This window comes from Rhinopithecus roxellana, chromosome 11 (assembly GCF_007565055.1).
Source record: "Rhinopithecus roxellana isolate Shanxi Qingling chromosome 11, ASM756505v1, whole genome shotgun sequence".
In the NCBI taxonomy this organism is placed as follows: domain Eukaryota; kingdom Metazoa; phylum Chordata; class Mammalia; order Primates; family Cercopithecidae; genus Rhinopithecus; species Rhinopithecus roxellana.
This window is the reverse complement of record NC_044559.1, coordinates 136,311,981-136,329,743: the sequence shown is the minus strand read 5'-3', so window position 1 is coordinate 136,329,743 and position 17,763 is coordinate 136,311,981. Positions and strand designations below refer to the sequence as shown.

The window sequence follows — 17,763 nt, the reverse complement described above, 5'->3', positions numbered from 1 at the left end:
TTGGGTAAGTGGGGAGAGGATATTAAGACAGGGGAGGAGCCGGGTGCAGTGGTTCACACCTGTAATCCAGCACTTTGGGAGGCCTAGGTGGGAGGACTGCTTGAGTTCAGGAGTCTGAGACCAGCCTAGGCCACATAGTGAGACCTTCTCTGTACAAAAAAATTTTGAAAATTAACCGAGGGTGGTGGTGAATGCCTGTAGTCCCAGCTACTCGGGAGGCAGAGGTGGGAGGATTGCTTGAGCCCGGGAGGTGGAGATTGCAGTGAGCCCAGATCACGCCACTGTACTCCAGCCTGGGCAACAGAGTAAGACCCTATGTCAAAAAATAAAATGGGAAAGGAGGAGAGCCACTCTCTTGTTCATCTGCTGAATCAGTTTGCTAAGACTTGGAAGGGTGGGAGCGGTTTGGGCCCTGGGCTTCATGACAGGGAGGGGTAGGGAGTGGCCTCTAGAGAGAGGCATCTGATCCCCCTTGCCAGAGAAGGACATGTGATTGCACTTGCTGTGTGATTGTGATCCACCGCATGTCTCAAAGCTTGGCTTTTATGAATAGGGTGACCATATTTATTGTCTACACTAAGGTACTCTTGCCAGTCAGGAGTGCTAATAATTATTACTCTGGGACTGTAGGCAAACTAGGACCATCCCAGATAAATGAGACCACAGTGTCACCCTACTTATAAACAACCTCACCCGACTCAGTGTAGACGTTACCTGCTTACCTCATGGCTGTGGCTTGGGGTGGAACCATCTATCTTGCTCCATCCTCACCTCTGTCTCTCCCGCATAGTAGCTCTCCTTGCCATCAGCTGAGGCAGCACACAGGAGTGGTTTAGAGCTCGGCTTTGGAGCCACATACTCTTGGATTTAACCCTGGCACCGTCACTTAGAATCTATGTGCAATTGCTTAATCCCTGCAAAATCTCATCTTCCTCATGGGGTGGCAGCCACTGGCAGGACTAGAAATTAGATCTACAAAGTATGGGACACCTGGTAGGTCCTCAAACTCCTTGGCTCAAGCGATCCTCCCACCTTGGCCTCCCAAAGTGCTGGCATGAGCCACCACACTTGGCCCACCTAATAGGTCCCCAACCAAGGGCAGTGACTACTTTTGAGAGCCCCAAGCATCTTCAGCCTGAACCTGCCTTTTATTTTCAGCCCAAATTGCAAGTATGTAGATTCAGCCTTTGTTCAGATACTATCTTCACTGGAGGGCATTCCTGTCTTTGGGAGCCAGGCTGTTGATGGTTGGGGGCTGGGGGTCTCAGGGCTGCAGCTGGAGGTGGGTGATACTCATTCCTGCATAGCCTCTTGAACCGATCCAGTGCTTGGTCTGCTTGGGCCTGCCTTAATGATCCATATCGGCCCCTAACATCCTCCTTGGTTTTGAGGTCCCCTTGGAGCCTCAAGCTCCGATGTGGCTGTGTGTGTTATTCATGTCCTAGCCCTCATAAGCCATACAGGGCAGTTGTGTTTGGATTCCCATTTGGGCCTCTCTGCTGAAACCTGTGACAATGGGATCGACCGTAGGCCCACTTTCCTCCCAGCCATTCTCAACTGGCCACAGCTGCTTCTAAGCAGCCTCCCTCCCAACCGTGTTCACGCTCCTTATTGTCGGGTTCAGAGTCTCTTTGATTTCCGATGCTTATGCCCCAGTAAACCCATCACGAAGTCGAAGAATCCTAAGTCGAATCATCACCAGTCAGGGGGCTGTCTGTGCTTTGGTGTTTTCAGGTAGGCCAAGCTTCTCTCATCTTCCTCCAACTACCTTCTCCTGTTTTCTCGTCCTTTTTAGCTTCTCCAGAATCATGCACCAGACGGTGAAGGAACTATCACCAAAATGTAACGTGTCCTTCCTCCTGTCTGAGGATGGCAGCGGCAAGGGAGCCGCCCTCATCACGGCCGTGGGCGTGCGGTTACGCACAGAGGCAAGCAGCTAAGAGCCCGGGATCCCCAGCCTGCTGCCTCTCCAGCACTTCTCTCTTCGAGCGGTGACCCCCTACCCTTCCAGCGAGTTGTGCTGGGAGACGCCGACGCCGGGGCCCGCCGGCGCAGGAAGGAAAGCAAAATCCAACTAATGGTGTATATTGTAGGGTACAGAATAGAGCGTGTGCTGTTGATAATATCTCTCACCTGGATCCCTCCTCACCTGCCCTGCCACTCTGCATGGTTTGATTTCGACCTGGTCCCCCACGTGTGAAGTGTAGTGGCATCCATTTCTAACGTATGCATTCATCCAACAGAGTTATTTATTGACTGGAGATGGAAAGTCACACCACCTGATGGGCCTTCTGGGCCTCCAAAGCCCATCCTTGGGGTTCCCCCTCCCCGTGTGAAATGTATTATCACCAGCAGACACTGCCAGGCCTCCCTCCTGGGGGCACTGCCTGAAGGCGAGTGTGGGCATAGCATTAGCTGCTTCCTCCCCTCCTGGCACCTATATGGCCTGGCATCGCATCGTGGTGTGTCAATGCCACAAAGTCGTGTGTCCGTGGAACCAGTCCTAGCCACGTGTGACAGTCTTGCATTCTGTTTGTCTCGTGGGGGGAGGTGGACAGTCCTGCGGAAATGTGTCTTGTCTCCATTTGGGTAAAAGGAACCAACCAACAAACAATGCCATCACTGGAATTTCCCACCGCTTTGTGAGCCATGTTGTATGACCTAGTAAACTTTGTACCGATTCAAAGACCCGAGTGATGCTTAATGGCTGGGGGCGGGGTGACAGGCGTAGGGGGGCGCGGTTTCTTGGGATGTGGCAAAGACCAAATGTTGGGGGAGTTTTGTGGCCTTCTGGGTGGAGGAGGTTTTTTTTTTTTTGAGATGGAGTCTTGCTGTCACCCAGACTGGAGTGCAATGGCACAATCTCAGCTCACTGCAACCTCTGCCTCCCAAGTTCAAGCGATTCTCCTGCCTCAGCCTCCTGAGTAGTTGGGACTACAGGCGCTCATCCCTACATCTGGCTAATTTTTGTATTTTTGGTAGAGATGGGGTTTCACCATGTTGGTCAGACTGGTCTCGAACTCCACACGTAAGTGATCTGCCTGCCTCGACCTCCTAAAGTGCTGGGATTACAGAACAAGGCCACTTGGCTTCCAGGCTGCTTGGGTCCAGTGGGAGGACCGCAACACTGGTCCCCTCTCTGCCATCCCCCCACGGATCCTGCCCTTCATCTTCCTCTCTGCCAACCCCAAGACAAAGGATGAAATGTGCCCTGCCCCACCCCTCTCCACCCCCTCCACCCAAACACAGATGAAATCTTAAAGCAGCCCAGGGTGGCTGCACTCTCCCACTCCTGGATCTTTTTTCTTTATTTTTATTTTCTGTAGACAGGGTCTCACTGTGTTGCCAAGGCTGGTCTCCAACTCCTGAGCTCAAGCAATCTGCCCGCCTCAGCCTCCCACAGTGCTAGGATTATAGGCATGAGCCATCACTCCCGGCCCATCCCTCCTGGATCTTAGATTGACCCCATCCCTAGGAAATTAACCCTCGTCTGACCCTTTTACTCGCCCTCTGCACCCCCACCTCAAGAGATTCCCGGTCCATCCCCAGGCTACCATTTTGGATTCTCCCCCAGCCTTTGGTGGGTTCCATGTCACTCTGCACCCAAGTACCCTGTGATGTCCCAAGCCACAGTTGCGGCTCTAAGTGGCTTTCCACAGGACTGATTGCCAAACCATCTGGTTTGGTGAGATCAGATTCCCTTTATTAGGGGCATGGTGCTGGTGTCTATGGAGCAGTGATTTTTTGGAGAACACAGGTAGCATTACACCTTCCAGTGTGTATTGACAATGTTACATGGTTCTTCTGCAGGGGAACCAGGGCGTGGAGGCTGAGTTGGCAAGCAGGAGGAGGTGTGCCCTTGGGATGGGCTGGGCCAGACCTGGAGCTTTCTGGGAGTTGAGACAGTTGCTGCTTTCTGCCCTCCAGCTTCTTGCTGCAGACGTGGGAGTGGGTGGGAGCTGTGCTGCTGCTTTGTAGGTGGCTTTTGTATAAAATAGTTAAGAGTCATGGCTAACAGCCAGGTATGGTGGTTCACATCTGTAATCCCACCACTTCAGGAGACAGGCAGGAGGAATGATTGAGCCCGGGAGTTCAAGACCAGCCTGGGCAACATAGCAAGACCCCATATCTACAAAAAAACTTAAAAATTAGCTGGGTGTGGTGGTGTGTACCTGTGGTCCCAGCTACATGGGAGACTGAGGCGGGAGGATCCCCTGAGCCCAGGAGGTTGAGGGTGCAGTGAGCTGTGATGGTGCCACTGCACTCCTGCCTGGGTCTCACAGACAGAGACCCTGTCTCCAAAAAAAAAAAAAAAGTCCTGGCTACCATGTATTGGGCACTTAATCTGATCTGGCCTGCTAGCTTATAGGCATTACTCCCATTGTTCCTCACAGCATCCCTGTGAAGTAGTTACGATACTGGGCAGAGGTCAGAGTGACTTGCCTGAGGAAACACAGCTGGCTTTTTTGACTCTTAATCAGTATCTACCTGGGCTGTATCTTACATCTTAAATACTGAGACAGAGAAGCCCTGGGCTGACTCACAGTCACTGGGCTTCGTGAAATAAGAAGTTTCCTCCTTTGTATCCGCATCCTGATGGTGAGTCAGTGTCATGGTTGCATTGCCCACCGATATATTTTGTTTAACTTATGCAAAGTTTACAAAAATGTGGGTCAAATTCAACAAATCTGGAAGACTCACATACAAATGTTGATTTATAGCTTCTCTTGAAAGATTTAGGAATATCTAGCAACAGTGGGCTCCCATTACCATGTGGCAACGCTTGTCCAGAGCTGAGTAGTTCCTGTCCCCTTTGAATGCCTATCCTCTCCAGGTTGCTGTGGCCCCCACCACTCCCTAATAGCTCAAACTGAGGGTGGAAGTCAGTTGCCTTTTATCATCACATTTGCAGCTTTTCTTTTATACATATTCTTGTGTGCCCCAGGAAGGCATTTGAGCTTGCATCTCCTAGATTAGATAAATAATCAGCTCACACTGCCTTTTCTGACCCTTACTGGTTTCCCTGAAGTGCTCTCTGAGATGGGTGGCTGAGTCCTCTTAGAATCAGCGTCCTTTCTGGAGTTCTGGCCCCAGAGTTTAGAGCAAGCACACACAGTGAGTTGTCTTTGCATTGGTGTACTGAAAGATGGGCATGAGCTGAACTTTCAGATCGGTCTTCTAGATTGGCTACTTCTCAAAGGGTGCTACACCTTGTTCCGCAGCCAGGCACAAGGCTTCAGGATTCAGCAGGCACCTGTTTTAGTCCATTTGTGTTGCTTTCATGGAATACCCGAGACTAGGTAATTTATAAAGAAAAGAGGTTTATTTGGTTCATGATTCTGGTGGCTGGAATATCCAAGATTGGGCAGCTGCATCTGGTGAAGGCCTGAGGCTGCTTCTAGTCATGGTGGAAAGTAGAAGGGAATTGGTTTTGTGCAAAGAGATCACATGGTGAGAGAGGAAGCAAGACAGGGAAACTAAGGACACCAGACTCTTTCTAACAACTTGTTATCTTGGGAACTAGTCCATTCCCGCAAGAGTGAGGATTCACTCCAGCTGGAGGGCATTAATCTATTCATAAGAGATCCATCCCCAAGACCCAAACACCTCCCACTAGCCCCTACCTCCCAACACTGCCACATTGGGATCAAATTTCAACATAAGTTTTGGTGGGGACAAGCAAACCATACCCAAACCATAGCCCTGATCCATCCTGGGGACGCCCCGCCTCCCCACAGGTAGCCTCGGCGGGGGCTGCATCCCCAGCCATGAACAAAGTCTCCTTAGTGTGACACCTGTTGACTCTCATGGAGAGGGAGGGCGTGGGAGTCAGCTCGAGCTTATCTTCCTTGGTGGGTGTGAGCCACGGGCAGCAGCGGAAGGCAAGCCGGAATCCAGAGCGAAACCTGGGGGAGTGAGGGGCACCTTGAGCCAGGGAGTTAGGGGCACAGGAGCTGTGATGTGACTGCCCCACCCCTAGGAAACTGAGTTCCTTCCAGGGGAAAGTCACTGTCTCTCTCCAAGAGCCTCCCATGGCTCAGGGGCTCTTGAGAGATGCCTTCGTGGGTGAGTTTGATTTTTGGAAACTGCCAGAGTGTTCTGGAGCGGGGTCTAGTGAATGAAGTGGGTGACTAAGCTGATTTAGGTCATCTGTTATTGCAAACAAACAAAAAAACACCCCAGCATAATTACTAAAAAAAAAAAAAAAAAAAAAAAAAAAACAACCCACACAAAACCAGCAGATATTCTTGTTTGACTTGTTAACTGGCTTCTAAGGGAGGAGTCAAAGAAGAACCCGCTAAAACACAATGGAAGCTTTGGCAACTTGGGAGAACAAGGATGCTTTTCCCAAGAGAACTGCATTGAAAAACCCACACTTGGAGCCACCAAGTTCTGGTGCATTTGCCTGAAAACAAATAGCTCTCCCCATGGCAGCACTGAATGGGAGTTTAGAGCAAGCACACACAGTGAGTGGAAGAAATCAGACAGCAGAAATGGAACCCCAGCCGCTCAGAGAGGGGAATGATCCAGAAGTGATGTCAGGATCTTGTAGAGCCTGGGGTGTTGTTCAGACTCCCAGGGACTGTATCTCCCTTGGATAGCAGGAGAGTGATGAACCTACAGAGACAGTGGGCTGGTGGCCCCTCCCTGATGTCAAGTCCCTGTCTCCAGGTTTTCAATCCCACAAGTCTTTAAAAGAGAAATGCGTGGTGTGGGGATGAGATGACAGGTCTTGGAGACATATGGAGTCCTGGTTTTACTGTTTGTTGTAAGAGTTTGGGAGCATCTTCCTTTCTGATGCTCATTTCCTCATCTGTAGAGTGGGGATGACACCTGCTTCTCTCCTATTATCTACTTCCCTCTCAGAAGATAGAGGAGAACCCTTCAGTAAGTATGCAAAAAATCATAGCTCCTTACTTCCTTTTGGTCTGTCCCAGGCGGGTGAAATGTCTGAGCAACAAAGATCCCAATGGCATTATGAGTAGCCTGGCTACCTGGCCAGGGAGGTGACAAAAAACACGAACAAAGAGGTCCGAGGCCAACTTCGCCCACATCATTATCTCACTGAGGTGAGACTGTGTCCATCTCTCACTGCCCCTTACTTGCCCCACCTTCAGGGTTTTCTGCAGCTGAAAGGCCTGCTCTGCAGGACTCCTGGGGCTGAGTTCCTGCCTGACTCCTCACCCCCCACCTCTCCAGGTGCCCCAGAGCAAGTGCAGGCCCCTCTTTGGGACTCATTTCCTCAGAATCACAAGGGCTAGGGAAACTGGATGATGCCAGGAGAGTGAGATTCTGGCGCTCTCCTTCCTGGCTGTCTCTGCCAAGGTCACTTCTCAGCTGCCCTGAAAGCCCCTGGAGGACAAGGCATGCACTGTGACCTTTCCAGGGAGCAGCCTGCCCCACCCCTGTGCTGGCCCCAGCCCCCATCCACTGCTTCCACTGCCAGATGGGTGCTGCTCACTAGGCTCCAGGAAAGCCCTCAGTAGGAAGCTCGTGAAAATACTAGAACAGAAGTCAGTCCCTCCCTCCCGCTACTTGGCTCTTCTTTCTGCCGTCTGTCTGTCCCGCCCCCTCTCTCTGACACTCCCCTTCCCTCCATCTCTCTGGTCCTCCCTTCTCTCTTCTCCTTACCCCAGACACAGAACCCAGAAGAGCCAGCAGTAACAGACAGTTAGAGCTACAGCCTGGGAGACAGGGTGAGGCTTTGGGGAGGATGGGGGCTCAAGCTAGGCCCAGGCCAGAGGGAAGATTATGCTGGGGGCTGAGTGTGAGGACGGCTTTCTCGTGTAGGCTGGGGGAACAGGGCCACAGGCCCCAGCAGGAAGGAGGGTGGATGCCTGAGCTGTGCAGGGTAGCCCAGCTGGGGCCGGGCAGTGGAGCTCTGAGGGCAGAGGGTGGCGTTGGAGTGGGGGCTCACCTGTGGTTGAGGCAGCAATAGATGATGGGATTGTACATGGTAGAGCTCATGGCCAACCAGAAGAGTGCCAGGTAGACCTGCTGGATGAACTTGTGGCAGTAGATGTCCTCTTGGAAGCTGCCCAGGATGAAGTAGAGGTGGTAGGGCAGCCAGCAGATGGCAAATGTCACCACCACCAGCACCATGGTCTTCACGAACTGGTCCAGGAGAGGCTCAAGTTACTTCTCAGTGCCCAAGTCCCAGCCCCAGCCCTCCAAGAGCAGATGTAGAGCACCTCTTGAGCCCGCCTGGGAATCGCTCCACACTCAGACCCCATTAGCTCTATTACTCAGGCCCCTGAGCATGTGTCGCCCAGACCTTCCTGAGCCCCCAACCTCGGGGAGCTTTGCTCAGGCCGGTCCCTCTGCTCACACTGCTATCCTTCCTTTGAAGTCCTCACTCTTTGAAGCCCAGCTCAATGGCCACTTCCTACAAGAGGTGTCTGGAACCCCTTCATTCGCTGCAGCTCCCCCTCCCTGGAGAGTGGCTGAGCTCTCTCTCCTAACCCCATCCCTAGGGGAGCCCCCGTGTTAGCTATGCGTTCCCAGGCCGCCCCCCCTCTGGGATCTGTATCGGCACAGTCCTTCTCTCTGTGGGCTGTGAGGTTCCAACTAGGGACCCCTGCCTCTGCCCATGGGTCAGCTCCCTGACCTCCCCCTCCTCAGAGCCTGGCCCCTGCTGGCACACTCCTGCACGGCTCGGCAGCTCGTATGCCAATTACAAAAGGTCTGGGGGTTCCTGGGCACCCTGATCCTCCCGTAGGATCTGGGTTGAGACCCTGAGGGTGGAGCAGATGGAGTCCAGTGCTCCATGAGGGGCACCAGATGGCGCCCATGTGCAGCTACCTCCCCAAACCACCTGTGAAAGATGCCTACTATTGGGTGAGAAGCCGTGGCTTTGACCTGGCTACAAGATGTGGTTAACCCATTACCTCCCCTGTTGCCTGGCAGGAAGGGGGCAAGGACAAGCTTGGACTAGAGGAGGGTGAAGGGGGTCTGGGACACAGAGGGCTACATCAGGACCTTCGGGGGGGCCCTGGATGGCAGAGAGTAGGGGGACACTGGAACTTCCGGAAGAAACTGGAGACAGATTTGATGAAGCTGGACAACAATCCGGTCTCCACGACTTCTGAGGTCCGCAGTTCCAGCCTTTGAGGGCTCTCCTGTGACAGTCTAGGCACCTTCTATAGATCTGTGGGGCTTCTCAAATTCAACATTCTGATTATTCAAAGTCTAAGATTTTAATATTTTATCATTCTAAGATTCTTGGGGTATCTGAATTCTATGGGGCTTTAGGAGTCCCTAATTCCCCTAATATTCTGGGAAGTTTCTTTAATTTTGTGCGTGGCCAAAGACCAAAGGGAAATCTGCCCGCCTGGGAGGGACGCGGTCAGGCTCTGGCCCCAGGCTTCGCGCAAAGGCAGCTTCCGCAAGCTTCTCCTGGGCGCCCTCTTGCGGACCGGCCTTGAGACTGCAAGGGCGGCTCCTCAGGGCGGGGCCAGGACTAGCCCCGCCCCGCCAGGCCCCGCCCCCGCGCCCACCTTCTTCTTGGCCTGCAGGTGGCGCAAGTTGGCACCGTGGGTCTGCTGTCCGGGCACTGCGCGCCTCCAGAGCGTGAGGCCGATGACGCTGTAGGCGACGAACATCACCGCGAGCGGCAGGAAGTAGATGAGGGCGATCACCACGAGGTGGTACCTGCAGGGAGAGCCGGGGGCCTCGGCAGCGGGCGGCCAGGGGACGACTCCGAAGTTGGCCAGTGCCTGGTCCTGGGACCCCGCGGGCACTGTGGAGCCGCCCCTCCGGGCCCACCCTGGGCGCCTTCCAGGGACTTGGTTTGATTTAAACAAAAATAAAGGGGACACTGGGTAGCCTGTGTGCCAGGAGACGGCTTCCCCTGCAAAAGGGACGCCAGCAGTAGCCCTGCATCCTTCCACGTGATAGACACGTGTCAAAAAAAGGAAAAATGAGTGAAACAAATTAAAAAGTAATTTGTTTACAATTTAAAATACCATTAAGCACAAAGGAGGCAGTAAAATTATCCCACTCCCACCACTATTAACATTAACCACTAATATCTGGCATATTTTTTCAAGAATCATATGTATGAATAGTAGTCACCCCTGATGGGAGTTTCACTTTCCCGGGTTTCAGTTACCCCTCTCAACCGCGGATCCGAAATAGGGATGGACAGTACAACAAGATATTCTGAGAGGGAGAGACCTCATTCACAGAAGTTTAATTACAGTATATTGTTATACTTGTTCTGTTTTATTAATAGTTATTGTTAATCTCTTACTGTGCCTAATTTATAAATTAAACTTTATCACAGATACGTTGAGAAAAAAAATCATAGTATTCGTATATATAGAGAGAATTCAGTACTATCCGAAGTTTCAAGCATCCACTGGGGGTCTTGGAGTGTATCCTACAGTATAGCCACATATGTATATGTATGTGTATGTGTATATGTATATTTATATGTATATGTGTGTGTATATATATATGTGTATGTATATATATATAATCTGAATCTGTCTGGATGGATAGAATGACTGGTGTTAATAAGACTCTATCTGTACCAACATCGCTGGGGGGGAATGGGGCAGTGGAAAAGCGCCGTATATCACATGCTGCTGTGTCATCTGCTTACGGTCATCAGCATTTGGCTGGGAACCTGTTTGTGTCAGCAAATGCCCTTTCATACCACCTTTGAGGAAGTGGTGCAGAGTACCATTGCGTGGCTTCCTACCCTGTCCCCAGGGAGGACACTGGGTTGTGATGAGGCTTTTCATTTCCTTTTGGAAACAGTGTAGGCCAGGCATGGTGGCTCATGCCTGTAATCCCCAAACTTTGGGAGACCAGGATGGGAGGATTGCTTGAGACCAGGAATTTGAGACCAGCTTTGGCAAGATAGTAAGACCCTATCTCTATAAAAAATTTTTAAAAATTAGCCAGGCGTAGTGGGGCACACCTGTAATTCCAGCTAATCAGGGGGCTGAGGCAACAGGTTCACTTGAGCCCAGGAGATCAAGGCTGCAGTGAGCTATGATTGGACCACTGTACCCTAGCCTGGGCAATAGAGTGAGACCCTGTCAGAAAAAAAAAAAAAAAAGACAATGTCCCCAGTCCTCAGATCTCTGGTTTATGACGCTGCAACCTCTTTCTGATGAGCTGCAGGCTGGGGACTGACTCCCAGGCAGGTCTGCAGTGGGAGCCTATGGAGACAAAAGTGACTCCATTTTGGGTGCCCTCCCCCGTGTTGACTTCTGATGCTCTCCAGTCTTGTGAATGCCTTCTGATTTCTACTTTATTTAGTGTCCCTAGTGTAAGAACTTGTCAACCTTGATGTTACTCCACAAATCGTGGGCTGTGATGCACATAGTGTTCTTGCCTGTTCTGGAGGGCTGCCTTTCATTGTCTTGCTGGAGCACGAATACCCTTTCCCTATGGTATCTAAGCGTTGCGTCTGGGGAGTGAGAATGCAGAGCTCCACCTGTCTTGTGGCCACCCAAGATCCTGCTTCTGTCTGTAAATTCCCTCAATAAATCACCCAGTACGGACAAACTGGATTTGTTCTGCCTCCTTCTTTGGGTCTCAGCTCCTTGGGCGTTTGGGGATCCCTTTCATGGAACAGCGTCCTTGGAACATTCCACCAAAGGGGCCTGAGACCCCTGGTCCTGTCATATGACTTTTTCTTTCTTACTGGGAGGACTGAGGTGTTCCCAAACCTCCTGCCACGTGCTGGCCTTGCTGGGCCCCTTTCTAGAGGTGCTGCCATCCCAAGGGAAGGGGACCCATGGTGAAACCACCTTGTAAAATTATAACGGAGGAAATTATGACAGTGAAAGAAATCAGACCTAACCGACTCTGTCTTGCTTCTAACCCTTAAGCTGTCCTTGTTCATGCCTGGGCGTAGGCTGAACTATCTTTGGGAAGGAGTTCAGTTCATAATTTTACTCTGAAACAAAATTGATAACAGCCCTTTCCCGAAAAGACCCCCTACTTGCCTGGGGTCCAATCTGCCTTTCCAACACTAACAAATTAGCTACAAGAATATAAATTAATTTAGGGGTCATACAGCCTCGGGCTCCAAGAGTTTGAACCTCCTCAAATTCCTGGGAGTAACATCACTATAGTAAAACCTAAGATGAGTGCTTGAGATATTTTCCAGACCCTGCACTCATGGATCAGCTGACACTACCCAGGCCAGCAATCTGACTCAGCCAATTCTGCCATCACACCCAGGAACAGAAGACAGCAAGAAAACCTCACTTCAACACCATACGATTCCATCTCCAACCCGACCAATCAGCATTCTCCATTTGCCAATTCCCTACCTGCCAAATTATCTTTAAAAACTCTGATTCCTGAATGCTAAGGGAGACTGATTTGATTTTGTTTTTGTTTTTGTTTGAGATGGAGTTTTGTTCTTGTTGCCCAGGCTGGAGTGCAGTGGCGGGGTCTGGGCTCACCACAACCTCCACCTCCCAGGTTCAAGTGATCCTCCTGCCTCAGCCTCCCAAGTAGCTGAGATTACAGGTGCCTGCCACCACGCCCTGCTAATTTTTGTATTTTTAGTAGAGACAGGGTTTCTCCATGTTGGCCAGGCTAGTCTGGAACTCCTGACCACTGCCTTGGTCTCCCAAAGTTCTGGGATTACAGGCGTGAGCCACCGCGCCTGGCCTAATTTGAGTAAATTAAACTCTGGTCTCCTGCACAGCCGGCTCTGCATGAATTACTCTTTCTCCACTGCAGTTCCCCTGTCTTGATAAATCAGTTCTGTCTAGGCAGCAGGCAAGGTGAACCCATTGGGTGATTATAATGGCTCTAGTCAATCTCTCTCCTAAAGTCTTGTGCTTAGAATTCTGCTTGGGTTCTTGTGCAAACATGCCAATTGCAAGAGGTTCAGGCACTCCTAGACTCCCTGATCCTCAAGTAGGCTTTGGGTTGAGAACCCCAGTGTGGAGCAGATAAGAGGGGAGGAAAGGCAATGAAGGCCAGGGCCCGTCACCTTACAGAGTGAGGATCAACAGGGCCCCCTGTCTCAGTGTCCAGATAGGGAAACTGAGGCCCAGAGAGGCACAGGAAGTCTGTGTCATATTAGTCTACAGATTTAATCATGACCCAATTTCCCCTTTTCTGAGGGTCAGCACTGTGGGAGTCAGAACAGGGCTCTTGTCCAGCCTCTTGTTTAAAGTATGATCTTAGGCAAGTCAGGGCTTTCCCTCAGCCTCAGTTTCCCCATCTGTAAAAGGAGGAGGCCATCTCTAAGTCCTTCCTTAGCAGGAGCCACACTCCTCTGTTGCTTGCTCCCAGGATGTTGTGCAGGACAGGAATTCACCCTGGGCTAGGTCTCCATGCAGAAGGCAAAGGGAGAGAGTCCCGGGGGCCACCTTTTTTTGTTTGTTTTGTTTTGTTTTGTTTTGAGATGGAGTTTTGCTCTTGTTGCCCAGGCTGGAGTGCAATGGTGTGATCTTGGCTCACTGCAACCTCCGCCTCCCGGGTTCAAGCAATTCTCCTGCCTCAGCCTCCCAAGTAGCTGAGGATGGATCACCCGCCATCATGCCCGGCTAATTTTTATATTTTTAATAGAGACGGGGTTTCATCACATTGGCCAGGCTGGTCTTGAACTCCTGACCTCAGGTGATCTGCCCGCCTCGACCTCCCAAAGGGAGTCTTTTTCTATTTTGATTTTGGGGGTGTGTGCATGTGTTCCTGGAGAGGGCATCTTTAATTTCATCAGATTCCTAATTACACACAGTTACACGAGCTTGTGGGGATGGAGCCCTCATACTAAATCTCTAAATTAGGCTCTCCCTCAAGAAAAACAATAACACATTCTCACACTTAAAACCAGGCTTTCCCCAAATCCTTTCAGAATTTTAAGTAACACCAAAGTATGGCTTTCCTAGCCCGCCCCTGCCCGCCTGTTCTTCCTGGTTGCCAGAATCCGGGTTGGAACTCGCTGTTCCCAGAGAGTTGGCACGCGCAGTGGTCCTGTGTTAAGGTGGAGAAATACCGCCTCCAAGTGGCCGATGTCAATATGTTCTGCTCTCCACCCTTTCCTGAGCCAGAAATATATGGAAACTGCTCTCCATGAGAGGGTGGGGGTGCAGGGAGAGATCAGAGACCCTGGGCAGTTCCCAGGAACGGCTTCTCAGAGGAACGAGTTCTCAGAGGAACGGCGCTTTCCCTAGCCCTGAAACCCACAAAAGCAGCCTTCTCCTGGCAGGTGCTCAGGACAGATGGAGACCAGGCAGGGAGGGTGTTGGAGGAGAGGTGTGTTGCCATGGCTACCTGGCAGCCCTCACCTCAGACCATGCACACCCTCATGCTTGGGGCAGCTGGGACTTTGTGGGAAGGATCTGTCACCTCCAGGTGTGTTTTCATGTGTCCCCTATTTAAACTACCACATGCTGGGTACCAGTTCTGTGCCAGGCATGGTGCTAAGGGCTTCACGTACACTATCTCATTGACACTCACAAAGCAAGGTACTACTATGAATCCTCATTTTAGAGAGAGAAAGCCAGAGGTTCAGAGGTTATGTGAGTGTGAGGCACCCCCGGACCAGGCGGGAGCAGGCCACGTCTTGGGCCTGACTGACCCCAGAACCCCAGTCAGTTCTTTAGCCTCTACCAAGCAATGGCTCTGTGCCTGGGGACCCCAGAGACACAACGTGAGATCCTCAGAAACTGAGGCCAGAATGGAGAAAGGACTCACCCAGGGTCACACAGCAGCTGGGCCATACCTGAGTCCCTCTAACCCCGCCCTCCCTGCCTCCAGCCTGTGATGCCCACCTCAGCAGCCTGAAAATGTCCCAGGCTTCATCATGGACGCTTTCTGCCTCAGTCTCCTGCCCCTTTGTGGCCTGAGCATATACAGAGTCCCCCCCAAACACATGCCTACACATGTCCCTAATGTGTGCCTGTGTGCACGCACATCTACAAACATGCCCACACACTTGCACGTGCATACACAGGCAGAAATGGGTGCCACGTGTGCATGTGACATCTACAGTCACATACACGTGTGCATGTGTGCATATCCTTATCTAAGGATGCATAGGTGCATATCTGAGTAGCAGAGTGGTGAGGAGATTGGGCCCCGGGCAGGATTGCTTGGATTTGAATCCCTAGCTGGATTCAAATGACTAGCTGGATTTGAATTACTAGCTGTGTGGTTTTGGGCATATTACTTAGTTTTTCAGTGCCTCAGTTTCTTCATCTAAAAAATTGTAATGATAATAATATAATATATACTCCATATTGTTAGGAGAATTAAATGGGTCAATATCTATAAAGTGCTAAGAACAGATCGGCTACATCGTGTGTGTTGCTTACTAAGCATACAGGTATATTCGCATAATCCCATGTACACTCACACATGTGTACACCCATGCACACACACCACACATGCATGGACATGGATGCATGCACGTGCGTGTGCACACACACACGTGCACATGCACACACAATTGCCCTCCACAATCCCCCAGAGACCTTACAGGAGGAGCGTCTTGCCCCCGCTGTCTTCGGGCCAGGCCACCACGCACTTGGTGGCACCCTGATCCATGATGACGGTGGAGTAGAAGCACTGGGGGGATGCCAGGGCGAGAGCCACCAGCCAGATGCCAGCAATAACCGCCTTGGTGCCGGGAGCTGAAAGACGAGGCTGGAAGGGGTGGACGATGGCCATGTACCTGTGAGCAGAGGCAGCATGAGTGGCAGGGGCCCTCTTGTTAGCCCAGCTCTCTTTCCCCTGTCTCCCTCTCTCCCAACCCAGGCCCATGCCCTCTAGCCCTTCCCCGCACTGCTGCCATCTGTCGATGTCATAGTCTCAGCCGACCTGCAGAGAGTCCGCTGGGCTGGTGACTTTCCCGCAGCCACACAGCATACCGATGCCTTGGAACCCCAGCCCAGGTACCCCGGCCCACCATTTCCCTCTGGGCACAGACATGCCCTTGGACGGCCACAAGAAAGCCACACTGGAAGCCCATCTCAGGGCAAGACCGAGCATCCAACATTAGCCTGAAGCTCAGCCCTGAGTAGCGTTGGGAAAATAATTGGCCCTATTAGATTGTAATTGCAAGCATTCTTAACATTCGCCCCTTGTGTAATCCATCTGAAATAATAAAAAAACAGTATAAGACATTTCTTTGGAGTGAAAGAAAGACAACAAAACAAAGAACACTTTAGAAGATCGCTAAAACATCACCCATTCCCCTATAGACTTGAACAACCAGTCTAGTGCATCTAGTACAAAGTCCTTCTTTGTGTCTAACCCTCAGTCTACCTTCTTCAGCTCCACAGTCCCCCCGCCTTCCAGATTCATAGTTTTAGACCATGACCAGATTTGGAAGGCCATTCCCTTGGTTCTACCCAAACGTGCTGTGTGACCACAGGCATGTCAACACCCTTGTCTGAGCCCCAGCTCAGTGAGGAGGCTCCCCCCAGCTTCCCCAAGGCCCCTCTTGCCTGTCAGCAGCAATGGCAGTCATGGAATAGATGCTGACAAACATGGCTGTGATGGGGAAGAGGTTCTGGAAGTAGCAGAAGGCACGGCCAAAGTACCAGATGTTGTGGCTGGCATAGACAAAGTTGAAGGTTGCATTGAAGGCAGCCATGCAGAGGTCGGCCAGCGCCAGATTGACAATGAAGTAGTTGGTGACTGTGCGCATCCTCTGGTGGGCCAGGATGATCCAGATGACGATGGCATTGCCCGTCACGGCCACCAGCACCAGGGCCAGGTAGGCTGTGGCCCACAGTGCCAGCTGCCAGCCGGGCATGGAGAAGGCTGTGGTGCCCGTGGTGTTGCTGTCAGGGCCAGATGAGATATTGGCTTCAGTCACAATGTCACAGGTCCCCATGGCTGCTTCTGGGTCTGGAACAAAGGGCCTGGCTCCTCGGCTCCTCCTGGATTTGCTATGGAAGAGAACTCCCCTTCAGAGCATGGGTATATGGGGGCAGGAGGAGGAGCAGATGCCAAGCATGGTGGCACATCAGGAGAGCCTGGGACCACTCCTAGGTCTCAGGCAAAGATGAGTTGCGCTGAGCGCAAAGCCCACTCCAGAACCATTGTTATTTCAGATTCCATCCTGCTGGCCAGACTTCTCGAATATCTCATAGAAATACAGAATTCAAATCACAGCGTCAGAGCAGAAAACATCCTTACAAGTCAACCCCTTCGCTGAAGAGATAGAAGACGGAGATTCCAAGAGGGTACGGGACCAGCCAGGTCACTCAGGACGTTGGTGACAAGTTAGGGTTCGAACCCAGGTTTCTCATCACATAATCCAGGAAACCTCCTAGATCGGAGGAATGCACAGCGGGAGTCTCTGGATTCCACAGGTCAATGGCGCAGCAGCCTCTCTCCAGGCTTTGGGGTGTGAGCCGGGCTGGGGGCTGGGTGCTCAGGACTCTTCCAGCTGCCAGCCCTCACTGCAGCTTCCCTGCCTTTCTCTGGGGCAGGGCCGGCAGGGGGCCTTGGCAGAGGTACTGCCTGCTCACGAGGTGGGGCTTTGGCTCCCACCCCTGGCCCCACCCCCTGCTTGGCCTTGTCTCTTGAAAGATTTAGGACTAGCTGCCAAGGCAGGGAGAGACCTGGGGGAGATGGGGCTGGCACGGAGGGCCCAGCTCTCGGCGGGTGTTGACTTTCACCCCAGGACAGGAGCTACGTTTAAAGAGTGATTCTAAACAGAGAAGGAGTTTGAGCCTGGTTTGATGACTCCAGGCAAGTCTCTTAACCTTTCTGAGCTCTGTCTACCCCATCTGAAAAATATAGCAAAAAATGGTGTGCATCTCACAGTAC

At 51.7% G+C, this 17,763-nt stretch overlaps 2 protein-coding genes across 5 annotated transcripts in view; one reads left to right on the top strand and one right to left on the bottom strand.

Moving 5' to 3' along the window:
• HK1 (hexokinase 1) overlaps positions 1 to 2,686 on the top strand; it is a 90,455-nt gene extending 87,769 nt beyond the window's left edge. For all 3 annotated transcript variants that reach the window (XM_030940407.1, XM_010362819.2, XM_030940408.1), the window contains one exon: positions 1,796 to 2,686. In XM_030940407.1, the coding sequence (XP_030796267.1) occupies positions 1,796 to 1,940 (145 nt within the window). In that variant the 3' untranslated portion in view covers positions 1,941 to 2,686. The remainder of the gene's footprint in view (positions 1 to 1,795) is intronic.
• Positions 2,687 to 5,304: 2,618 nt separating this feature from the next.
• On the bottom strand, positions 5,305 to 17,416 carry TACR2 (tachykinin receptor 2). Of its 2 annotated transcripts, none has more exons than XM_010362820.2 (5): positions 16,431 to 17,416; positions 15,461 to 15,655; positions 9,498 to 9,651; positions 7,919 to 8,115; positions 5,305 to 5,906 (listed from the first exon to the last, which is right to left on the bottom strand). In XM_010362820.2, the coding sequence occupies exons 1-5, from the start codon at positions 16,820 to 16,822 to the stop codon at positions 5,648 to 5,650; spliced, it is 1,197 nt and encodes a 398-aa protein (XP_010361122.1). In that variant the 5' UTR covers positions 16,823 to 17,416; the 3' UTR covers positions 5,305 to 5,647. The 2 variants fall into 2 exon arrangements, with proteins under 2 accessions (XP_010361122.1, XP_010361123.1); XM_010362821.2 differs by having other exon boundaries at positions 5,493 to 5,906; positions 16,527 to 17,310.
• Positions 17,417 to 17,763: the final 347 nt, after the last annotated feature.

Excerpts from the sequence above, each read along its gene's own strand:
- TACR2 (XM_010362820.2), bottom strand. The coding sequence starts at position 16,822 with ATGGGGACCTGTGACATTGTGACTGAAGCCAATATCTCATCTGGCCCT. Across the intron at positions 15,656-16,430 it reads ACTGCCATTGCTGCTGACAG|GTACATGGCCATCGTCCACC; the intron begins GCAAGAGGGGCC and ends CTCTGCTCACAG. Across the intron at positions 5,907-7,918 it reads TATTGCTGCCTCAACCACAG|GTTTCGCTCTGGATTCCGGC; the intron begins GTGAGCCCCCAC and ends TCACTCCCCCAG.